The sequence below is a fragment of the Cladophialophora bantiana genome (genome assembly GCF_000835475.1).
Source record: "Cladophialophora bantiana CBS 173.52 unplaced genomic scaffold supercont1.11, whole genome shotgun sequence".
NCBI classification, from domain to species: domain Eukaryota; kingdom Fungi; phylum Ascomycota; class Eurotiomycetes; order Chaetothyriales; family Herpotrichiellaceae; genus Cladophialophora; species Cladophialophora bantiana.
The window spans coordinates 417,854-442,185 of record NW_015971585.1 but is presented as its reverse complement, the minus strand read 5'-3'; the positions used below and the strand labels follow the sequence as shown (position 1 = coordinate 442,185).

Genomic DNA, 24,332 nt, shown 5'->3' with positions numbered 1-24,332 from the left:
CATCCCGTATTCATCGTTTTGGCAACCTCCGGGTCCAATAAAATTCCTACACTGGTGGGAACGTGCGGGAAGGGAAAATGGAGCATCAATAACCCGCGAGTCGGTAAACTAGCCAAGCTCAGTACCGTGGAACGAATCGGTAGATGTCTTGGATGGATTTGGGGCAAGTGTCTGAAGTGGGTGTATTAGGACCATGCTGGAGATGCTGGAGTGTGGCTAGGTAATCAATTTCCCGTACTTCCTCTTAGCTCTCCTTGGCTAGCGGAGATTTCTGGGAGATGCAAGTATATAAACTTACAAGATGCAGAAAAGTCTTCGGCATGCTCGACAGCAAGACTAGTTATTAACTACCTTGTTACCGGCACTTTAATCTTCCCTTTTCTCCGCAACGGCTTTTTAGGATCACTGCGAAATAACAGACATGGCAGCCAAGTACATAATCAAGAACGCAACAGTCGTCTCCATGGATGAAAACATTGGAAACGTCTCTAATTGCGACGTATTGATAGAAGATGGAATCATCAAGGCGGTCGCCCCAGGTTTGCCACATTCTTCAGATCATACCATCATAGATGGGACCGACGCCATCATCTCGCCGGGTTTCATCGACACCCACAGGCATACCTGGCAAACCCAACTCAGAACCCTCTGTACCGACTTCGTCTTGGCCGATTATCTCCTGACTCTGAGGCATATCTACGGCTCGTGCTACTCGCCCCAGGACACTTATATTGGGAACTATTGCGGAGCTCTCGAGTCGATCGACAACGGAATCACTTATTTGGTTGACCACTCTCACATCATGAACACGCCCGAGCATGCAGATGCGGCGGTCAAAGGCCTCAAAGATGCCAGAATCCGAGGAACCTTCTGCTATGGGTTTTATCCAAACCCAGCTTGGGAGGGTTCTAATATGGACAAAACGAGAGAAGAGACGACACCAAACTGGAGATTGGAAGATGCTAAACGCGTTCGACAAATATACTTCCCATCTAACCGACCTGAGGAGCTCTTACGGTTTGGCGTCGCGCCGGCAGAGGCTGAAGTGGTCCCTGTCGACCAACTAGTGCACGAGATCGAAGTGGCCAGATCTCTAGGCGCCGCGGTGATTACCGCCCATGTCGCTGTTGGGAAATACGACTCGGGCCACTTCACAACCCGCCAGCTCGACGGGAGAGGCCTGCTCGGCCCAGATCTGCTATGGAGTCATGCCAATTCCTTGCAGGATGACGAGTTGCAGGCTGTGCAAAGGAATGGCATGGGACTGTCCACGACGCCAGATATTGAGATGCAGATGGGAGGCGGCCACCCCATCGCATTCAAAGCGCGGGAGTTTGGATGTTCTGCTGCTCTTGGGGTTGACATCTGCTCTAACTGTCCAGCGGACATGTTCCAGCAAATGCGCCTCTTGCTTCAGGCCCAAAGATGTGTTGATCAGGAGAAAATCTCCGGCCCTCCTCTACGGATGACACGGAAATGTGCGGAGGTCCTTGAAATGGCCACGATGGGCGGCGCCAAAGCGGTTGGGCTGGAGAAGTATATCGGCAGCATTACTCCGGGCAAGAGAGCAGATGTATTGATTGTTAGATGTGACTCAACCAGACTGGTTCCAGTCCTCGATCCCGTAGGGGCGCTGGTGCTTTACGCCAATGGCTCCGACATCGACACGGTCTTCATCAACGGCGAGATCGTCAAGTCTCAAGGTAAATTGACGAATGTGGACTGGCCCAAGGTCCGTGCAGAGCTACGGGCGTCCGTGGCATCCATCTTGGAACTATCAAACAAGGCTCCAGTGCAAGATCTGGACGCCGCACGTGACGCCATGGTGCGCGCCTTTGCCACGAAATAGGTTCCAGGGGAAGAAGCAAGCACAGATACTCTGCCTGCAGTAGAGTACTCTGAAAAGTATATTTGAGAAGATTTCGGTAGTATCTGCAGATTGTACCATGAAGGGACATGTACAAGTCGTCCTGTTTGGAATGACTAGTCTTCCAACACGTCGCTGCTGCTCAGTCTCTCCTTCTCCACGTCGCCAGCAATGAGCGCCTATCAAGCTTTGACGGGCCGAAGCAAACGGGAGCTGGCCTAGATACGCCCACGACTTAGGTTAGCAGTAGCGACAGCACCCCCTGGGCTAAAAAATGCCAGGATCCCGGCTAGTTAAGGCCCTTGTGCACGGCCCTGGCTTCGGTGTTCCAGCGTCCTTCGGGTCAAGGGAAATTTAACCCCTCTTCTCGACTTTTAGCTCGTGTTGACTCCATGGCTACATACGTAGCTCCTCCAGAAAACAGACCGCCTGACCTGGTGCCTGTCTCAAGAGATAAAGATCCCTTACATGATATGCATGTGGGTAAAGGCGCAGCCAATTAGCCAATCCTAGAATTTGCCGAGTCGTGAAACCCCACTTGGCCTTGGAAATTAGCTGTATACTTATGGGCAATTCACGATATCAATGAATGTGGGGCTCTCCTGGCTCTCGAAATCCTGGTCCTCCTATTATTGCATTTTCTTCCACTTCCGCCCAGTACGCTTCCTCTTCGTTCTTGTCTGCGCAGGGTGATGAGATTAACAATACTTATGGTAGCTAGGTATGACGTACCACACTGTATTTCTTTGCAACCTATCACCTCGTCGGGAGCATTTTGCGGGGGACGGTCGGGGCACCCCCCATCATCACCGGTCATCTTCTCATGCACCGTACACCAGGAGAAGTGGTGTCGACGAAAACATGACTCGCTGATACGTTCGTAGCATTCGGGACTATCGCAGTGAGCGTCAAAGATCTTTTTGAATCGAAATATCGGCCCACCATGATCGGGTCTCTTCAAATAGGTCATCAATTAGGTCCAAAGCCCTCTGTTGGTCCTCTCTTTCCTCTTCCATCATCAATATCATCATTGTCTTTGGAGACGGCGGTGCATTAGTTCTCTCAGAGGTTACTTGGGTCGGAATCGGTGGACCGCGGTTGGATATCTTCGTCCCATCGCAGCCTGCAGAGGTTTTTGATGGTTCGAGCCTCTTCACCAGCTCATATATAGCTCCCACCTTTGTCTCCAAATCGCAGATCCTCATATTAATATTCTCTAGGGTCGTCTTGATAGGCCCTAGGGCGTCTGCGAAGTCAGAGCTCTTGGCCTTAAGAATACCCACATTCTCTTCACGGCTTTCCATGTTCTTCTTTGGTTTCCTCTTGAAACGCCGAATTATCCCTTGGAGAGATTAAAAGGTCAGGTTCCGCTGTAGTTGGCAGCAGGGAAGCCTTGGGGAGGTTGTTTTGGGTGGGGAGAGGGAGCGCGTGTGAGGGGGTTAAGTTATTGTTAGAGAGGGGATATTATGGGTAGTTAGCATGGGTTGCATGGGTTGCGGTGGATATGGGATTCTCAGGATTAACATCTTGGCGTCCGATTTGGGAACGTGTGACGTATTGGTATTATTATTAGGTATTATTAGGCTAATTCTGAGATTTCTATTACTGTAGCTGGATGTTCTCTAAAAGGCCTATTGAGATCCGCTAATGAGTACGGTGCAGGTAACACATGTGAGAATCGCCATCGTGGGAGGCTGCTTTAATGCTTCACGGCTTGACTACCTTAAATTGCTTCACTCTTTTGGTAGGCTTCTGCGAATTCTCGGACTGTGCTGTATCCTGAACGCACGATGAAGAAGCCCCCGTTACCACCGACAGCTTCTTTTTCAGTTATAGAAGCTTGATGTGCTCAGCCCGTACCCATATTCGTAATCTCCATATGAACCTTCTCCCTCCATCCAAAGTTCAATGGACATGTTCTGTTCCATGCGCAAATGGCATTGAAAAAGGGCCCAATTGGGGGGGGAAAAAACATACATACAACGACTCTGGATTCGGGAATGGGACAAACAGAGGTAATACGGGCTGTGCGGTTGATCAATAAAGGTGTTATTGCTGAAACTTCGAGTTTTGAAAAAAGATGATATGGCCCAAAACTTTGATTATCCCTCTGTAGAAGGCTAAGCCATCTCAACACTATAAGAACACTAACAATAAATGCTTCGCGAGCTAAGAGAGCGGTCATAGTTACTGCCTGTCCATGGCTATCATGGCGACCACTATTGAGAAGTCGGTATCAAGGCGGTGGGGAAGCTAACCTGGCTAGCGCGTGACGGCTTGTCTACAATCGACTTTGCCGTATTTCTTGCGAGAGAAAGTGTTAACAGGCGGCCCACTTGGCGCTTTAGTCTTCCTGATCGCTTTTTCCACTCTCAGGCACCTTGCCGGCGCCTCCCTCTCGTAAAGCCTCGTGCGTCAGGCACAGCCTTGGGGTGGAACAATACCTAGCAATGCCAGCGCCACGAATAGGTATTAACAGCATTGCAACAGGCAGCAGAAGGTTTGCTGAGGCAGATATTCCGCAGATGGCAATATTGATCCTCAGAACGGGGGCATTCTCCAGAGTGCTCCTCAGAGCCGATTCCACCCTTTGGACTCCCATTCCTACAGAATGCACCACCAACGTATGTTTCAATGAGTGTTTATATCAACTGCACGTTGAACCGCTGCGTTCTGGATCTCCGCTCGACGTTCACATCTGTTTGCGTAGAAATTCAATTGTCTATAGCTTTGCTCCCTTTTTATCCACAAGACTCTCTCCCGTAGCTTCCTCCAGCTCCTTCACTGCATTCTCGATCTTTCCCGGCCGAACTTTGATCGTCTTAAATCCAAGTTGCGTCGCAGTCTTCAAATTTTCTCCGATGTCGTCCAAAAACAAGATCTCTTCCGGACTCACACCCATTCCGCTCCTTTCCCTATCTATCTTGTCTATTTGCTGTACTGCAACCTCAAAAATTCTGGGCTCTGGCTTTCTCAGACCAACATTCGCAGACAAGATGACAGCATCGAATTGTGACATCAGGTCCGCTAGCGCAGGGGTGAGATCGTTGTACGGGTGACCTTCAGGAAAGGTGACGTTATTTGACAGCGCCGCCATAACGAACTTTTGAGACGCCCTCAGCTTTTGTAGCGCCGAAAACATGTGCTCATCTCGATTGCGTACAATTCCCATCATATACCAGAACAGATTCTGGACATCAACGCTCGGGACGGGTGGGACAGACCCTAATCCACGATTCAACTTCGCATGGAATTCTTCCCATAGCAAAGGATCCTCAAGGTCCTTCTTGAACCATGCAAACCACGCAGCATCTAGTGGTGCCTCTCCCCGCTCAATGGTCTGCCAAGGGCCCGACGGTGACTTTGCCCCGATTGCGTAATTGATCCAGCCAACAGGTATGCGCTGAGAATGTTCAAAGTCGAGGATCGCTTTGAGAGGAGATGCGACGCAAACACCCCCGATGTCGAAGAGAAGGGCTTTGGGTGGAGATGCAGGTGACATTGTGGGAAGACAAGAGACTTGTTGGGTTTGGTGATTGAATTCCAGTTGAGGTTTCCAGTTCAAGAATGAGAACTGGACACATTGTTAAACCTCGACTGGAACAAAACCAAAAGCCGGGCCTCGGTATCTCCCAGATGTCCTTCTGGACAGCAACTTGCAAAGAGGATCTCAGCCCCTTGAAAGGCACGTTCATGATGTATTGGTGTGGAATGGTGGGTATACTCGGTATAGACCGCCAAGTGTGGCTAGGTCAACTTTCCCCGCGCTACGGCTAATGTGTTGACTAAACAACGGTCCCCGCAGGCTTTTCTTCCTTCCGTAAAGTTATCCATTCCTGTTCTTTATCCGAGGACCAGAATGAACCGCATGTAAAAAAAGGTATCGACGTCTTAGCGAATTGCACCTGCTGCCTATCACGCGACATGCCAAGACCTGCTGCCCAACTGTTTGGTGTTAACAAGGTCGAGGTTCCATGTCGGTGCTACTTTCCTCTACAACCTATGGCTTCTACACCTTTTGGGAGAAAATAGAATAAAAGTAACCAAAACCGAATCCTAGACCGCAGCATATGTCAGCGCCGGCGGGAATAACTCAGAAACTGATCAAATTAGGGTCGAGGAAAAAGCCCTGCTGCTCTGCTTGGAAGAACTTCTTGGGATGGATCTGATGAATCCGAGGCTGTTGTTGTATTCCACCAGCGAGCTACAACGTCCTTTGCTGCAGTTAAATAGAACCAGCTCGTGCCACTCTCTTCGAGGCTTCGAGACGTTATACTTTGCAACCTTGGAAAGAAATTTTCTATCGGTCACTTCAACATGGCCTGACGAAGCCTATTTGATGTCCAAACGCAGCTAGTCATTTTGCAATCCCGGTTCTCTTTAAGCGCATCACCTCAGCATATGGTCACGATAGCACCAACAAAAAACAAAGCTTGACGATATTACGTGCCGCATTCCCGTGACTTTACTGCGGTGCTTGTGAATGTGAATGGGACCATTCATTTACGAATAATCGCCAATGGATTGACGAAGACCGGAACTCTGGTATCGCCCAAGAAGTCCAGACGACTGATGGGTATGAGAGCATCGGAAGCAGTTGTAAAGCTTTGAAAGGAAAGGGATGAAATCGGGGCAGTCGTCCGCACCAGAGGAAGAGGGCACGGGTATGAACCTATCGCTGACTGATGGGGTCTTAAAATTTTTTTTAGAGATTGCAATGATAATACTGCTCTCATATATGCTGTGACTCGCGGCGACAGGTAGATGGTGGCCAAATTGTTGGCCCACAAGGAACGTAGCTGTTCTTGCTGTAGCCGATGTGACCAATTGCTGGATGTGCGACCATTACAGATGGCGGTGCCCGAGGAAGAAAGGAGGAACGAAGGGAGAAATCTAAAGGCTGAGGGCCAAGGTACATAGTGGTTGTGACCGGTATCACGCACCTGACAAATCCAATACAGTGCAGCTCAAGGCTCAAGCTCCTTATCCATGGAGAAATGCCTGGCTCTCCATCAGAGCCGGTCCCTACTCGGTGCTTACAGAAGGGAGCTCAGGCGGTCCTAGGCAGGGACTGAGAAATGAACCATCTAAGCAGGGTTGCATGGCTTGCACGCTGTACCCGGCGGGTGTCTACGGGCATATGCCCTGCATTGAAAGTCTTGCGGTAAAGCCATGGTTAGAGCCTAGTCAGATGAAGAAGATCAACAAGGCGCGAAACAGTATTTTGAGCCACTTTTTCGTGGCGCTCAGACTATACCGCCAACGATGGCGGTAGTCAATACTGTAGATTGTGTGGAGAATCCAGAGGCGAACGACGTCTCCCAGAAATCTTTACCGCTTGCATCCAATAGAAGCGGCCAGTGTGGAAAATGCCATGGCCGAAGTGGCATTTCCCGCCATGAAGGACGCGGAGAACTGCGATATTGTACGGCAACGGATAGGATTCGTGTAGCAGCACATGGGACAAACAACATGATATCATCGCTGTTGCTGAAAACCCCCTTTACTTCTTCTCCCTCCTTTTCTCATTGCGTCCTATATTCGACATAGAGAGACCCATCTGATACCCAATATTGGGCTCTCAAGACAAAATGTCCACGGTAATTCTGGGCGGAGGCATCATCGGCCTCTCGACGGCATATTACCTCTCGCTGGCGCGAGGCCCGTCGCCTGCAATCCACATTGTCGACTCCTCGCCCGCACTGCTCACCTCAGCGAGTGGCTTCGCCGGGGGATTCCTCGCGGCAGACTGGTTCAGCCCGTCCGTGGCATCGCTGGGCACGCTCTCGTTTCGCTTGCATCGCGAGCTGGCCGAGAAGCATAATGGCCCGCGCAGGTGGGGGTATGCGGGGAGCCACACGTACAACCTGAGCATCGATGAGCGTGGCGTCACAGGGAAGTCGACAGGCAAGAAAGAAGGGAAGGATGACTGGTTGCGTGAAGGGACGAGTCGGGCCGAGTCGGCGGGGTCGAATCTTGAAGCGAACGGGCGTCGCGACGCTGGTGGTGGTGGCGGTGGCAGGGAGGGCGAGGTGCTCAACCCTGACGGATCCCCTGCCGTATGGACTCCGCAAGTGGGCGGGACGCTCGAGACGATTTCAGGCCCGGAAAATTGCGCTCAGGTCGAGCCGCGAGAGCTGTGCGAGTTCCTCCTCGACGAGTGTAGGAAGCGAGGAGTCGAGGTCCATCTCTCGACCAAGGCAACCGGAATTATTACCGACGACACTGGGGCTTTGAAGGGGCTTAGATTGCAGTCCACCAACAACGCCGGTGAGGCTGGGGCCAGAGAACTCGAGCTCGAGTGCAAGGACGTCCTCATATCCGCAGGCGCCTGGACACCGAGGGTTTTCAAGGCGCTCTTCCCCCAAAGCAAGCTGCTGATTCCCGTCGAGCCATTGGCCGGGCACAGCATTGTGGTTCGGTCGCCGCGCTATAAGACACCCTTTGTCAACCCTACAAAGCGCCACATCGGCGGTGGTAGCGACAACTGGCTCTGCTACGCGATATACTGCGCTCCTGGCCGCCACTGGTCGTATGCGCCGGAAGCATTCGCGCGACTGGCGCGCAACGGCGAGACGGAGGTCTGGCTGGGCGGGCTGAACGACAGTTCGCTCCCGCTGCCAGAGCTGGCGAGCGACGCAAAAGCCATGATCGATCCGGAGAGCATCAAGTCCCTCCGCAAGACGACCGTGCAGCTGGCGGGCCTGGCGAAGGAAGGCGACCAAGTCAACCACGACGATCTCGAGACGGTCAGGGAAGGACTCTGTTTCCGCCCCGTCAGTAAGAGAGGGGCCCCAGTGCTCGGAAAGATACCGGAGCACTACCTCGGCCTGCGGCCCAGCGGTGGTGGCGTCTGGATAGCATCTGGGCATGGCCCGTGGGGAATCAGTTTGAGTCTGGGGACGGGGCTGGTCACGAGCGAAATGATCTCAGGGCAGAAGCCGAGTGCAGATATATTAGGACTCCTAATCGGTTAATTATCTACTAGACAACATAGACGGGTGGTGCCATTCCTCGATCGCGGTCTCTTGGTCCCTGTCTGATCTGTCTTCTAGACAATAGCAACTCGCTGAATCCAATGAAGCAGCACTTCATGTTGCGTGTAAGCCTTGCAGGCTGCCCAAATCAAGTGCTCACCGCAAATGGGGGCAACGTCGTCGTCACTGGCACCGCGCTGTTCGGACACACACAGCCGCCATTGGTGCCCGTGCTGACACTGGTGACAGGCGGCGCGGTGCAGTGTGGGCTGGGGGTCCAGGCCTGCGTCGAAATCGTGCTAAGTCCGGCAATTTTCTGGGCCTTCACCAGCACGGGGATCACGGCGCCAGTGTTCAGCGAGAAGGTTCTATGCCCGAGGACTCTCAGAATGGAGGCAATCTCTCCGGAGTGTGAGGTAAAGGACAGGTAAGTAGAGTCGTCAGTTGAGAAGATGTTGTCGAGCAATGTCTTTGATCTTGCGTCTTGAGCCAGGTCGGTCTCGGCGGTGACGCCGGTCCAGAGTTGATCGGTCTCCGGGAAACCAGGCTCGAATTTGTACGTGGGAAACTGGGAGCGGATGTATGTCTTGTTGGAGCGGCGGTCGCAGGTGTGCTCGGAGATGGACTCTCTGAGCAAGGCCTTGACCGTGGGGACGAACGGTTCGTTTGGCGGTAACGGGAGGCCGGAGAATGTGAGATTTGCCGTGGACAGGCATCGATACAAGGGCGAGACGTAGTACTTTTGCGGCGTCGGGATCTTCTGTTCCTGAATACGAGACAGCCAGAACTTGTTGGCGACAAGGGCCTGAGCAATCCCATTGTTGGTCAAGTGGGCGTCAGACCATGTGGCTGTCGCATTGCCGTCGAGAAGGGACCAGTAGCAGTTCCAAGCGGGAGTACCATAGTAAGATTCGGCAGCATTATGCCAGCCCTCGCCGTGCCGGCCCATGAAAAGTAGCTTGTATTGGACATTCGAGGGAGCCGACTTGGTCAGATTAGCAATGACCAGGGCAAACCTTTGCCACTGGGTCAACGAGGCGGCGTTGGAAGGGTCGGTTGGGTAGCTCTGGTTGATGAGGCCGAAGTTGGTGGCTGTCTAGACAGGAACAACTATTAGGAGGGCTTGTTTCTTGGTCGCTCTCCCCCCCTTTCCATTCTTTCAACTTTGCTATCTTTTGTTCGCCACTTACATAGTCAAAGGTGGTGGCATTGGTCGAATTGTCATCTTGAAGGAAGTAGCCTGTCACAGTTGAATATTGGATGTAGGCGGAGACAGCAGTGAAAGCGCTGCTGAGCAGCAAAGAGGTTGCCAGGCAAACCATGTTGGCGGATCGAACAGACAAGAATGTAGGCAGAGACGGAAGTACGTCCAGCGGGGTGCTTGACTTGTACCTTTGTTCCCTTTATGTTGTCTGCCGGTATCTCTTCTCACAGGTCAGTTCCCGCGGTACCTGGGTCCCTGGCCCTGGGTTGTAGGAAGGATCCCCAGGCTCTCATAGGGTCCACGAGTACCATGTCATCTTGTGCATTAGCCAATGCTACCTCAGCGTTGCTGTGCCTCCCGTGGTCGACCTGCCAGCAACTAGATTGAGAGCAGTGATCAAGCCTGTCGATCCAATACGCGCCAATGGCATTTCAGCTTCAACGGGCGTGCCTGGAGTTTGTCTTTCCCACCGAGACCCAAATTGGGCCTTTTGCCCGCCTCCTTTCTTATTGAGGCAGGTTTGTCGAGACACATGGTCAAACGTCAACTCTTCAGGCTTCCTTCTTATTGAGTTCTCTCTTTAAGCTAGTCAGTCCGATGTCATGTCTATCTCGATCATGGACGACTATTTGATGTTCAGCAGCTTGCCAAACCGGAACGCGAGAGTCGTCAGAGTTGTCAGAGCAGCTACAGACGATCTAAGAAGACTCGGTGATGGCGATATGGAGGCCGTGAGAAGGTATTATTAGATTCAATGCGAGGTTGTCGAAGTTGTGGCCAAGGTTACAAGGTAGTTGGATGGGTGGTCCGGTCTTGCTGGGGGATGTCTCTCGTTGAGAGGAACTCGATTCATTTCCTATCCGACTACGAAATTGCCTCATCGATCAGTGTTGACAACGGATTCACTGTTGGACCACAGAAGGGAAACAAACTCCGGTACTCGACTGTCACTTCGCGGAGTTGCACGATGTCCATTGCTTTCAATGCGGCCGGAATGATATATGTTGTTCTTGCAGCGAAGGGTAGATCCACCCGAAGGGATTCGCTGACCGACAAACACCCTCTCCAATCCTTTCTTGGCTTCAAGGGAGCTGCTCCCGGCCAAAATGCTTAGCCAGATCAAGCGAGTCGACATGCTCATCTATAACCGGGGAAGGGCACTCGGGTGCCTGCGCAGCCCAGCCTGTTGAGACGCAGACCTTGCCACTGTCTCCGTAGCTGGATCTAGAACAGCTAGCTAGTTTCAGAAGAATCCTTTCGTTCACAGCGATAGCAATTGTACCGCCAAACAATATTTGTAATAGTATTTGCAGTTGAGCCTGAATACGAGGTACAGTACTGTTAGTTTCAAAAGACAAAGGGGCAAAGTTAACAAGGCTGATTCCCCAAAACACATCGGCTCACCTTCCGCTTTCTTCGCCCTCTCCAACATCCCGCATCCGCCATCCGAAAAACTGACGTTTCACCGACACTGACGGCACACACATACCACACCGAGACACACAGGTGTCCCAATGGCCCTTTCAAAAGGCCCCGCCGCACCGTCGAGAGTAAAAGCAAAAGCAACAACGAGGGCATCGGAAGCCGACATCGCCACAAACACAGCCCTCCTCTTCCACGCCGAGGCCGCGCAGCTGGCGAAATCATGGCTCCGCGGCGCGCCCGCAAGTGACGATGGGCAAGAGGAAGACGAAGACCACGACAAGGACAAAGAAGAACAAGATCTCGAAAGGGAGTTTTTGCGGAATAAAGATATGTACTCCGAGACAGCGGGGGTGGGGTATCGCGCCGCCACCACCACAGAGTCGACCTCGATGCCCGGGTCCGCCGCGACCGATCCAACGGCGGCTTTTTTGAGGAGGCAGTTGCTCCCCGGTCACCATCGTGGACGAGCCGCAAATGGCAATGCAGGTACTCACAGTGCAATGACTGCCCGTCCGAGACCACCGCTACGAGCACCGAGACGTGTGAATGGTGAGGGAGATTCGGACGAGGAGGAATCCCGCTCGGGCCTTGGCAAGAGGAAAAGAAAAGCCGAAAACGTGCGGCAGCCAGCGTCCAGGAGTGGCGAGACTACGAAAGCGCAATGGCAAATAGACCAAGCGGGAAAAAGAGCACATTCCCCTGGAGAAGTTGGCGCCAGTTCTGGTCCCAATGGGTCGCACGTAGCAGTTGCAGAACCTCATCGCGCTGACCCTGTTCCTGATCCCGAAATGGTCCATGTGGCACAATCGAAAGCAAGAAAAACTGGAACTGGCAGTTACCTAGACGAGCTTCTCGCCTCTCGAACCGCGAAGAAACAAAGGAGGAAAAACAAGAATAAGGGAAAGGGAATGGGCCTGGCTGAGACCGAGCCGGGGTAATGAAATACGACAAGAGCTCGAGAGATCGTATCTGCATTGTGAAGCCCCGGATTCGACTTTGGTATCACCTCAGTTCCAACGTCGACCCCCCTGCAAATGCGAGCAGATATCCGGGGCAGTCTCATTGCCCCTCACCAGCCCTGGAGAGCTTCCGGACGCTCAGCCGAAAGCACTCCAGCGAACTGGTTGAGAGTACTCACAGACAAATTTCGACCATCTGGTAAAAATGACTTGACATCCTGAAGCACCTTGTCACGCCCTCAATCGTCTGTGCCGCAAAAACCATTTCAAAGATCCCGATCTCTACTGTATGAAATGTGCAGTGCTGATGAAAAGGCCGCTAGAATGTATTCCACAAGCATCTCGCTAAGCCAAACGAGCGTCTTTCCAAATTCCCGGTCAAATATGGACTCCGATAAATTACCATCCATTTTCCTGGTCGGTATGTACAGCGTAAAAACCGGTATGTGAACATATCGTCTTTCATTCAAGTGTCCAGACGATTTTTTTTTACCCCGAGCTCCGATAGAGAGTGACCCAGTCGAGTGAAAAAGGAAAAAAGGTAAAATTTTTTTTTTCATGTCACGTCAGTCGTTTCCGTTTTCGGTCGTCATCTCGACCTTGACCAGCCCCTTCATCTTCGTTCTCTTGCTCCGCTGTCTCAGCGGGGTTCAGCAACGAATGCAAGGTCGCCATACTGCCTCTCCGCGTCGCCGGGGCGGAATGCAGCTCGAAGTTTGGGCGCGGAAATTTGCTCCCTCCCAATGGCCATGGCACGTTTTCGACCCCGAGGCCCGCAGGCGGAGCCTCGGAGCTAGAGGTGAGTGGCGGTGTGGGCTGGCTCGCCTGGTTCACCGTGGGGGTCCTTTTCGGACCGTTGATCTCGTATTGAGCCAGTTGATCACGAATTTGTTGGTCTCCGGCAGCCTGAGCTGGCTGCTGCGGTGAAGACGGCTGCCACTGTACAGACGATTGTCCAGAAGCATAAGGGGAACCATTCCCATTCCCATTCCCATTGGCAGGCGGCCAGCCGTGTTCTCGAATATCGGCTGACGTGTGCCTCCGGGCCAAGTTCAGCGGTGGCGGTGTCACCACCGAGGCCAATGGATGCACACCCGACGGCGGCTGTGTTGGGAGGGCCGGACGACTGAATCCGGGAGAGACGTGTGGGATGCTGATCGACCCAAACCGCCGCGGGGAGGAAGAAGAAAATTGAGGTGGTATCGGCGGCACAGGAGGACGTAATCCCACGTGTTGGGACTCGATCTGGATGGAGGATCTTCGGCTGTCTGGATAATTAAACCCCCGTGGAGAAAGCGGCGGTTCCAGCGTGGAACTGCCAGGGTAGAACGGCTGTCTCCCATTTTGCAATGAGTCTTGGGGAGCCTCCAGAGCGCGTACGTATTCGAGCTGTCGGGCGATCTCCTTTTGCATACCGGCGATATCCGCATACAGTGCTGATTCGGGGGATGACATTGTCTGGACGGCGCTCGTGAGATTGTGGATCCATTGATGGCATCGAACCAGTCCTTCGGTCAGTGCTTGACACCTCGAGCTCATCAGTGCGTAGTTGTCTTCGGTCCTTTGTAATCGGGCGTGCACATCATAGAAGGCCTGTTCGAGGCCCGCAAGACGCTGGTCCGCGTCCGGCATGACCTCGGCCGGGGTCCCAGGTTGAGACACGCCTGGTTTGGCATTGGAGAATGAGTCTCGATGTATCAATGTGTGTCGCGAAGCGCGCCTTTTGATTTCCCGCAATCCCATCAGGTCGCCTTTCTTGAAGTTGCCGTTTCCGTGCTTGAACTCCCAGAGAGCGGATTCGGGAGATCCGGTGTGGAAAACATCGCTGACCTTGTGAAAGCCATACATGTTCAACTGCCGGACAAAGGAGGAGATGTTTGTGTGTTTGAAGTATTGGGCCAGGACCTTTGAAAATTCGTTCGACGGGGACATGACAAAACTCTCGTTGGTGTTGGACCAGGAGATGAGGTGTTGAATGCTCTTATCCTCCAGCATACTGTACAGTTTGTGGATGAAAGCTGTTTGCACCACCTTTGGTCCCTGCGAAGCTCCCACAGCCCCCGCGGCGGTACTGCTATTTGCACCCAGGGAGACCTGTTCCCGATTCCCATTTGAGACACTGTTGCTCTGTCCTTGTTCCACCTCGGGACTCCCTCCTGCCCCTGGAGGTCCCATGTTCGGGGGTGCGGGAGAGGTCATGATGGAGTCTTCCTGGGTCGACTTCGGCGAGGGGTGATTATTAGTGGCGCTTTGAGGTAGAATAGCCATTGATCTAGGTCTCGGTGAAGGTTCGATAGGAGAGCCGAAAGGATTTCTGAGAGCGGGTTGAAAAAGGGTACTCATGATGCTTCTTTAAGCACCAGTCTTGGGTGGCGTCGAGAGGCCGAGTGGAAAAGACGGCGCGTGTGTGGACGTTGACGGAGGTCCTATTTTCAAGTCATGCAAGGCATCAATATCTTGCAACGAGGGTGGAGCGGTTCACACATTGGAGGAGGAGTAGGAGGAGGAGGCAGAGAAGGTATTGGGAGGGCGCCGGCTGTGGTGGTGGCAGTGGGTCGATACTCTCTCGAGGCTCGCGGTCTAGCAGATGGGCGCAGGTGAATTTCGGGAGCTAGGGGATGTTTCACGAAGGCTTGTCGAGTCGATAAACAGTTATTGATGTGAGCTGGGTGGGATGTCGGATCGGAATGGCGGGCTGCCAAAGGGGGGGGTTTTGCAGGATGGAGGGTGGACAAGAGTTGGAGGTGGGAAGGTCTGAAGTTGGAGATGGCAAGATGGATGGGAAGATGATTGCGGCTCTCGGGAACCGGAGGATACGCTTTCTAGAAGAGACGTCTGAAAAGGGAGGAGGTTTAAAGCGCTGTTTAGGGGGCTTCGCGGACTGCCGGCAGAAGAAAATGCGATCGCGGGGGGCGTACAAGGGTTGTTAGGTTAACCGCGACTAAAGCGCATTTAGCTGCGAGATGGTCGACTCGGTTGAATGTGATATAGAGCCAGGGGGTATTCGCAGTCGACTTTGAAACGTTGCGACAATGAGGAGAAGGAGGGAGAGCGGAATTGAGAGAAAAGAAGGGCTGGAAAAGAAGCGGGCTTGGAAATTAATTAGTGAGATATGCTTTTTCTTTTTGGGACGATGGCGAATGCGCCTTTTGGGACCGGACGAGCACGGCGAGGACGGGAATGCCGGTAAAACTGACAGCACCAAGACATTCAAGAGGATTTAAGCCAGAGATCGGGGTGGGATTGGCGAGAGATGGTCACGGAGGAGGGGGAGAAGTGGTCGATTGCAGAGCAACCGTGGACAGTGCTTGGTATCTGACGAGGAGGCACCGGACGGATGAATAATGTGGATATGATCAGAGTTTCGTTTCCTTGCTGGTTACGGAGGGGCCGGATTTGTGTCAGGCAGGGATTGCGGGTGACCAGGGGGTGAGATGGGACGAGGATGGCAGATGGGAGAAGGACGGCGGCGGTGGCGGCGACAGGAATGAAGACGCGGTACCTCGTACTCGTGTGATGATAGGCAAGGAAGGATGCAAGCAATGGCGCTTACGAGGAAAGAGGGGAAAGGAAAGGGAAAAGGAGAAAGAGAAGGAGACAAGATGGAGGAATCGAAGGGGCCAAGGGGAAAGCTGAAGGTTGATGGTTGCTTGTTGATGCATGCATCAGATGATGATCCTTATTATTCCTCTCCTCCTCACAACGAATACGGGTTTCTATACTCGGTCCTGTACTCGTATGGGAGATCTGTTGGACAGGGGAGGAGAGGGGATCTGTTTTCCCGAGCGGCCAGGAAGCAAGAAAAAGCTACTAGGTACGAGCTAGGTAGGTAATTAATCATCCATCATTGATCAGGGCAAGATCAGGGTTGCAAACGCAGACGCGAATATGCAGTGCAAAAGGGTGGAGGGAAAAGACCAGCCAAAAACGCATTTCGTAGGGAAACCGCAAATGGCGGGAGCTGGTTGGAGGGAAACAAGTCAAATGCACGACTTGATAACCACGACTAACAAATTATTAAGGCGCATGCCTGTGAATCGGCGCTGGAGGAAGCTGCGCCGGGTGCAACGGGCGACACCATACAGGCACCGCACAGGCCCGGAGTTTGCCGGGCTAGTTAAGAGAGTTGCAAGGCCGCGCTAGCCCCGCTGGAGTCTAGGTACCTATTGTCGCCATGTAGTTAAGGTTAAGCTTAGTCAACGGCCGCTGGGGCTAGTTCACACTCCGGTGAATGCTATTACTGCTGTGTCCCTGCGCCCCCGAGATAAAAGGGCCTGGGGGCAAATCCAGACCTTCTTCAGGTCAACCATTCCCCTTCCCCCCAAGCTCTTGCATGTCACCAATCATCTCTCGACCCTGCAGAGCGATCTTAGACCCGAAACCGAGCGAGGTACGGCAGCGTGCATCCTTCTGAACAAGAAAAATAAAAGGATAGGGAAAAAAAAAGAAACAAACACAAACACAAACACCACGGTGATCCACGAGCATGGCCGATCCCAAGTCGTTGGCATTGTTTGATTGACAGTCGCCGAACTCCTGACTGCGGACGCCGGCATCACTCTCACCAATTTCCCCCCATTCACCCTCAGCCATTTGGCACTTGTCTGAACGCCATCACCTCACTTCCTCCTGATCTCCGTCCATCTGCACGTCAACCACGAACCGATACGAACCGATGTGCGAACCCACTTCCACCTCCACACACACTCTCTCCTCCTGGCCTGTGCGCATCCCACCTTAGCCGTGGCTATATCCTCGACTTGGTCGCATTGCCAATCTAACCATGTCCCCTCGAATCTTGTATCACCGTTACTCCTGAGTCTCTCGCTTAACCCATGCCTCCAACGGTGTCGATAGCGGGTTGGCGGTGAGCGAACCCCTTCTGTTGACAGGGCCTCTTCCAATTGCCGTCCTTTCGCCGTCGAGTCCCTCTGGAAATTGTATGTCAATCGCCTTGGTTCCTGGGTGACTGACATTTCGTATAAACCAATACTCATTTACACAAGTTGGTGAAACTTCGTTGTTATTGGAAGCTCGGGCATGACTTCCCCAAGAGGTTGTGCGTTGTATGTGGTTGATGTCGCCCTCCAAAGGATAGCTCTCACCGCCGTGTGGGGCGCCCAATTGTTTGGACAGTCAGGGTGACTACAATGACTTGGACGAGCTGCTGCTTTATCCCATATGATCATACTTACCCTGTGAAGCATCCAAATATCGATTTCGATTCGGAGGACGGCTGAAGGGAGAAATACTTGAAATTTGACTTTCCAGCTGAGAGATCCGGATGCGCCGAAATCCTTGGAGGCATGGCAAAATCAGACTTGATGCACTATGGCTCACCAGGGTTGAAAGTTATAGCAGCCTGGTTCATTCTGTTGAAGACGAGTCGGGACCATCGTGTTGAAGCCTCTGATGTCTCAACTCAGCGAAGCCCGTTAGAGAGCTCACTGTCTCTGCTATTTTCTGGTCTTTGAAAACTCCTCGCCTTTGTGACAATCTCCAGATCGAATAGTTCGTCTCAGAGGGATATGGTCATGATGGATTATCGCGTAGATAGATCATCAGCAGGTTTGTTGTGGACGACTCACAGCGCCAAGTACAATAGCAAAAGCTGCGGCTTCTGCCCGTTGAGTGCTGCACGGAAGCTGCCGCAAGAATCGATTTTACTCAATGATGATCGAGAACCGTTCGCTATCTGGCGGTCAGGATCTATCGCGCAAGAAGTGTGTATGGATATACCTCGCAGACGAATGCTGAACGCTGCAAGATTTACCGAGGATGACTAATCGTCTCCCCGCGTAAAATTTCCCGTCCGCACCGTCATCTGCCAGCATCAGAATAATTTTTTGTTTTCGTGCATTTGTGCCCGACTACACTGTCTGCACCACATCTTCGACTTCGCCAATCCCTATCCTTGCCCTTTGAAAGTACACCAGAGAGGCTCATCAAAATGTCCAATTCAGCTACAGCTCGCCGACATGTTCCTCTCGAAGACGAAATCACTGCCTCTGGTGGCAGACTTCGAACCAAATCAATCACGGGAAAGAGAAAGTCAAGGTCGGATGAAAACGCACAAGGCGACGGCTACGTTGATTCTCGATCCTCGCGAAAGATTTTAGCAATAGCTCAAGATCTGGCAGATGAAGACGCAGCAGAGCGTCGGGCAACTGGCGCAAATTTCGCATCCCCCACGAATACGGCATTCGGCTTCGATTCCAGGTTTGCCGGAGACGACGAGGAAGAGAATGGAAATGCGGAAGCGCAGAATCAGTTTGGTGACGGGGAGGAATGGATACCGGAAGACGACGACGCAGCAGCTCCCGAGGACGACATGGATCCGGAGGAGATGGCGGTATACAAAAGGTTTCTTCAAGACGGCGAAGAACTGGCCGACTTTGCACCATCAATAGCAAGTCTGACCACGGGAGACAAATTGGTATCGAATGAGAGGCACAGGACGCAGCACCCACGAGCTAGTAGCGAGGCGGAGGAAGAAGAGGAAGGCGAAGGTCGATCGACGAATCTAGCGGACCTGATTTTGCAACGTATCGCTGAGAAAGAGGCGGTGGAAGCATCTCGCTCCGCCGAACAGCCCCAACCGTTCATAGGCGGTGGCCCCATGGAAGATGCAGTGGAAATTCCCATTAAAGTCGTCGACACGTTTACAAAGGTCGCCCAACTCTTGTCGCGCTACAAATCCGGTCCTCTTCCTAAACCTTTCAAAGTCCTCCCAACCCTACCACAATGGCCAGACCTTCTCTCCATCACGAGACCGGAGAATTGGACTCCACACGCTGTCTACCGTGCGACAAAAATCTTCATCTCGGCCCCGGCGGCCACGGGACAGTACTTTTGCGAAACTGTCCTCCTCGATCGCGTAAGAGAGGACATTCAAGAAACCAAGAAACTCAATGTCCACCTCTACAATGCCCTCAAAGCTGCCTTTTATCGACCTTCTGCATTCTTCAAGGGGTTCTTGTTTCCGCTGGTCCAGTCAGGTTGTACGCTTCGTGAGGCGCACATCATCTCCTCCGTGCTGGCCAAGATAAAGATCCCTGTGCTCCATTCGGCCGCCGCGCTGTTGCGGCTGTGCGAGATCTCGGCAGAACAAACAGCAAATGTGAATAGCGAAGCCGCTGGTGCCGCGAACATTTTCATCCGCGTCTTGCTTGCGAAGAAATATGCGCTGCCATATAAAGTTGTGGACGGCCTAGTGTTTCACTTCTTGCGATTTAGAGCCTCGAGAGAACAGGATCAAGAGGCGTTAGGATCCAAAGAAGCCAAGTTGCCCGTTTTGTGGCATCAAAGCCTCCTCATATTCGCGCAGACATATCGGAATGAAATTACGGAGGATCAGCGAGAAGCGCTCCTCGACTTGCTGCTGGTCAGAGGCCATAAGGACATTGGACCGGAAGTCCGGCGCGAGTTGCTGGCTGGTAGGAACCGGGCTGGGGCAAATGGACAGGGTGATGGCGAGATGCAGGTTGATGCACGCGAGAAGCGAGATGATGGGGACGACACTATGGACATGACAGCCTGACGATAATGCGACTCGGGGACAAAGTGAACAGCAGAAGCCCTTGAATGAGATACGATCAAAGATGAATGAAATCTCAAAACATTCCGACAGAGTTTCGCTTCCACATTCTGCTTTGACATCGCTCGACTAATAGACCCCAAACATGGTCACGTGAGGCTGGTGGTTCTTGGTTTTATTTCTTGTCCAACTTGAAACGTTTCTGTAAAACCTTCAGAGAGATATGCGACCCCCTGAATATTGCCACCTGTCGAAGAAATAGAATCCCGGGCCATTAATTTGGTTGTTGGTGATTTAGACGCCGCCGCTCGCAGTGCCATCAGCGTATGTTGCTCACTCAATCACATTTATACACATCTACATGCATAGTCGCCCCCAATGGACTGCCAACCTTGATGCTTACGGACTCCCACTGGAGCCTTGGGATCATCTATTCTGTCTGACCTGACGTATTCGTGCTCTTCGGGTGTTTCAATAGACGGATACTATGGGTTTCGATCCTCTAACGAGTTTCTGAATATCAATACAGCCATCGACAGCACTCGACAGGAGGCAGTGAAGAAAAGAAGAAAGGACCAAACGAGAAGTAAAAGAAAAGAGGGAAAAGAAAATGAACCTCACCGACGAGTTCCGCCATGAGCGCCTTAAACTTTACGGCAACTTCATGCGCCTCCTGCAGATCCAGGGCGGCACGAAGAAGGATGTGATCAGTCTCCGGATCACCCAGTACGCCATCCACCGGCGGCCTCCCTACGCGGCCATCTCATATACCTGGGGGCCCAACCCGAATGCCAGCAACCTCAGACACCACCGCAGCAGCACAAATACCCCAGCAGCGGCGGTGATGGAGACATATACTCGCCAGATCCGGGTCAATGGGCGCCCGTTCCGCGTGCGGGTGAACCTGTGGAACTTGCTGTACCATCTGCGCCAGCGCGGGGAGTCGCGCTTCCTCTGGGTCGACGCGCTATGTATCGACCAGGAGAATCTGGAGGAACGGAACTTCCACGTCCAGCGTATGTCTGAGATCTACGAAAAGGCCGTTCTCACCTTTGTGTGGCTGGGCCTGCCGTCTGAGGACAGGAGACAGGCCCGAAGTATGGAGTTCATCAGCGAGATGGCCGCGTTTTGCAGGAAACACCAGCATCAGAAGAATCCGGACCCGTCGGCGTCGTCATCGGCAGCGGCTTTCAGTGCAAAGTACTTTGTCGACGCCTACGCGCAGCGATGGGCCAACCTTCTCGAACTCTGCAGGTGCACATACTGGACGCGCACTTGGATCATCCAGGAGTTTGTCCGAGCGAGCCGGGTCCAAGTCCTCTGCGGCACGGCCAATCTCGACTGGGTCGACTTTGAGGATATTGTCCGCACCGTGCGCTCGATCACCACTTCCCAATCACAGACGGCGCCACCTCCAATACCGGCATTCGTGCAGCAGTTCACGCAAACAATCCCCTTCCGGCTCACGTCGCGCCGCATTTCTCACACGGCGTCCACGCTCGAGGACCTACTTCTGGAGTTCTACGACTCCAAGTGCGCGGAGCGCCGCGACAAGGTCTACGGCATCTTGGGCATCGCCGGCGACTGTGGCGACGATCCCGAGGCACCGTCGGGTTCCTTTCGCGGTCCGCAACCCGATTATTCAAAGCATATCCTGGAGGTCTACTTCGAGGTCTTCAGCTATCTGATGCAGCAGCGGCCATCATCACAACCGCCGCCGCGGTCGAGGTCACCCATGCAGGCCATCTTTCTGGCCCAGCGCGCACTGGGCATCACCCAGGCCGACGTGGAGAGCTATATGGCGCTGCAGGCCATACAGAAGCCCGGCCACCATTACCAGGGAGCCAGCCTGTTGACGCAGAGACTCCGCGACCTGACGTTCCCGCTGGTCCCGGACTACGTCAACTTCATCGACGAAGTCCTCCCTGGATGGACCAGCATCCGCGACTTGCGTCAGCGGCTCGAGCAGGTGGACTGGGCGAAGTACGTCGGGCATGAAGTGCGGAGGAAGACGTCCAGACCGTCGAGCGCGAGAACGCAGAAAAGCTCTAGTTCGACGACGACGACGACGATGACGATGACGACAACGACAACTACTTCGTCGTCATCGGCACCCGGGACAGGCACGGGAACGGGGACAGGAGCAGGGACAACCTACATCCGCGCGCCTCTCCCTGCGGACCTGATCGAGAACGTTATCCACGCCGCATCCCATAGCGAAGAGATATCGCATTTGTACAACTACTCGACTTCCTCTACTCCCCCTCCTTCTTCCTCATCTCCAAACCCTCCCGCGCCCGTCGCAGGACCCGGATCGGGCGCCGACGCACCAAAATCCGCAGGCCCCATCCCTATCCCCATCTCTATCGCCATACCACACATCCTCCTGCACGCGCACGACAAGCGCCTGCACCACAACCCCTCCTTGAGCAGGCCGCGAATCATCATTGAATCTAACCCTTCGCGGGGCATCGAGCCTGCGCGGATCGGGTTCGCCTGCACGGACGCGCGACCGGGTGACTTGCTGTGCCAGTTCGCGGGGCTGGACGTGACGCTGATCGCGCGACGCACCTGGACCACGGGGAGGGGAAACCAGCTGGCGCTCGTGGGGCTGGGCAAGATGTGCACGCATCAGGACCTGCGGGAGACGAGCGTCCATCCCGCGTGCAAGAGGGGTGATCAGGGGGAGAAATGGTCCGGTGTGGTGGTCGCCACTGGCCGTGCACAGGGGGAGGATAGTTGTGATATGGATGGGAATCCGGACGGGTGGACCATCATGGTCGATCCCGTTGGGCTCTGGGAGGTCTTGAGAAGGAGTTGAGATCGTATGGAGTCATTGTCCTCATGTAGAACCAGAACAAGGGGGAGGGAGAGGTATACATTGGATATCGGTGGGCATTTTGAAAGGCTTTATCTACACCCTGACACATGCATATGGCGCTTTGCTTTCTCGTTTAACAACTCCCCATGGACGATTTCTCTCTTATGTCTGCATGATCAGAGCCTATGATGAATACCTACAGCTGGCAGCTCCCAGACTTTGTGGCCTTCAACTGCCTCACAGGCTGAGCAGACAGACTTCTTCGAGGTCAATGACTGCCTTCCAGAATTATGCGTCCAACTGAACCAGCAAAGTGTGAGGGTTTCTGCGTACGTTTTGGAGGTGTGGTGGAAACAATGACGCTGCGGGCAATGGGGATTTTTCAGCCCTGGCAGGAGTTTGCTCACGAAAAGCTTGATGGTGTGTGTTAAACTTCCGATTGTTTTGTAGTGACATCGGGGTTGAGACACATGACGGGTTTTTTTTGTGTTGGTCTTTGGAAGATCTCCACGCCCAGTAGCAGTAGCCATGATAATGCCGTTGATCGCCTGCTGCACAGCACTGACCTCCCAAGTAGCTTCGCCACCAAGATTGTTTACATGCTCACCTGGTGTCACCGTTCCGGCCCCGACTCCCTCCCTGGCTTGGGGGGTTTTTACCGAAAGATTTTGATCCCTGGACGGGTCTTATTACGGGCCCTAGATGTGACCGAGTCCGGGTGTACGGACCAGCTTCTACCTTTGCACGTTCGACACCATTTCCACATCGTTATCACCTTCGCCAGGTTGACAGGTTCAGACCTCGTATTCCCTGCCCCGGATATGAGACGCGTGCATGTCTAACTTGTCATCTTTTCCAAGAGTCTTCTTTTGCAAGAATTTCTGCATCCCGTGTCGTGATTGACTTGATAACTTTCACAATACTCGCAAAGAGCTGCACGTTGTGCAGGATCTGTGGAGCAGAGACGTTGCATGTAGATCTTCCACGCCCGGAATTGGCATACAAAAGTCGATTGCGTATTGTGTGACCTGTTCCTGCCGTCGGAGGGCCCTCAAGCTTTTGAGTCCTTTGACGACGGGTAAGTGCGGGAGACAAACGCATGTGAGTGGTTGGGACTCTGCTATTGGTTGTGAATCTGGCCCATGGGCTCATTGTCTGACCTGTCCGTTGGAAGGCTTGGTCGCTAGTTCATCCCATGGTAAACTTGGCCGCCTCTCCATCCGCGCCACACCTTAGATCGCCGAGAAAGTTGATGACCTCTTTCATGTCTCGAAGATTTACTCCGCCCTGACTGACCCATAGGGGGCCCCTTATGGGGACTCAAGTCGAGCTATCTGCCGCCCCACGCAAGCATTCTTTGGAATTGCTCGAATCTTTCTTGTATTCTTCGACTTATGCTTAAGTAGACGGTGTTGTACCGTGGCACAGATATGTGCACCGTTTGGGATGCATGTGCACCAGAGAGCATGTGGCTTGAGCAGACAGCGGACCGTTGAAGGGTGGCTCTCGGTGGATCAGATCATTTTGTCTCATGTAGTGTCT

At 53.1% G+C, this 24,332-nt stretch overlaps 8 protein-coding genes across 8 annotated transcripts; 5 read left to right on the top strand and 3 right to left on the bottom strand.

Annotated features, from left to right (window-relative positions):
- Positions 1–421: 421 nt before the first annotated feature.
- Z519_07583 (uncharacterized protein) lies at positions 422–1,849 on the top strand (the record flags this gene model as incomplete). Its single annotated transcript, XM_016765315.1, has 1 exon — positions 422–1,849. One exon carries the CDS (start codon positions 422–424, stop codon positions 1,847–1,849), a length of 1,428 nt encoding a protein of 475 aa, XP_016618284.1.
- Positions 1,850–4,589: 2,740 nt separating this feature from the next.
- On the bottom strand, positions 4,590–5,369 carry Z519_07582 (uncharacterized protein; the record flags this gene model as incomplete). Its single annotated transcript, XM_016765314.1, has 1 exon — positions 4,590–5,369. The coding sequence occupies one exon, from the start codon at positions 5,367–5,369 to the stop codon at positions 4,590–4,592; it is 780 nt and encodes a 259-aa protein (XP_016618283.1).
- A 2,089-nt stretch (positions 5,370–7,458) lies between these two features.
- Z519_07581 (uncharacterized protein) lies at positions 7,459–8,844 on the top strand (the record flags this gene model as incomplete). Its single annotated transcript, XM_016765313.1, has 1 exon — positions 7,459–8,844. One exon carries the CDS (start codon positions 7,459–7,461, stop codon positions 8,842–8,844), a length of 1,386 nt encoding a protein of 461 aa, XP_016618282.1.
- A 148-nt stretch (positions 8,845–8,992) lies between these two features.
- Z519_07580 (uncharacterized protein) lies at positions 8,993–10,166 on the bottom strand (the record flags this gene model as incomplete). Its single annotated transcript, XM_016765312.1, has 2 exons — positions 8,993–9,940; positions 10,035–10,166. 2 exons carry the CDS (start codon positions 10,164–10,166, stop codon positions 8,993–8,995), a joined length of 1,080 nt encoding a protein of 359 aa, XP_016618281.1.
- Positions 10,167–11,562: 1,396 nt separating this feature from the next.
- On the top strand, positions 11,563–12,411 carry Z519_07579 (uncharacterized protein; the record flags this gene model as incomplete). Its single annotated transcript, XM_016765311.1, has 1 exon — positions 11,563–12,411. The coding sequence occupies one exon, from the start codon at positions 11,563–11,565 to the stop codon at positions 12,409–12,411; it is 849 nt and encodes a 282-aa protein (XP_016618280.1).
- A 582-nt stretch (positions 12,412–12,993) lies between these two features.
- Z519_07578 (uncharacterized protein) lies at positions 12,994–14,775 on the bottom strand (the record flags this gene model as incomplete). Its single annotated transcript, XM_016765310.1, has 1 exon — positions 12,994–14,775. The coding sequence occupies one exon, from the start codon at positions 14,773–14,775 to the stop codon at positions 12,994–12,996; it is 1,782 nt and encodes a 593-aa protein (XP_016618279.1).
- Positions 14,776–18,382: 3,607 nt separating this feature from the next.
- On the top strand, positions 18,383–19,972 carry Z519_07577 (uncharacterized protein; the record flags this gene model as incomplete). The annotated part of the gene is made up of 1 exon (XM_016765309.1): positions 18,383–19,972. The coding sequence occupies one exon, from the start codon at positions 18,383–18,385 to the stop codon at positions 19,970–19,972; it is 1,590 nt and encodes a 529-aa protein (XP_016618278.1).
- A 607-nt stretch (positions 19,973–20,579) lies between these two features.
- Positions 20,580–22,790, top strand: Z519_07576 (uncharacterized protein; the record flags this gene model as incomplete). Its single annotated transcript, XM_016765308.1, has 1 exon — positions 20,580–22,790. The coding sequence occupies one exon, from the start codon at positions 20,580–20,582 to the stop codon at positions 22,788–22,790; it is 2,211 nt and encodes a 736-aa protein (XP_016618277.1).
- Between the last annotated feature and the right edge of the window lie 1,542 nt (positions 22,791–24,332).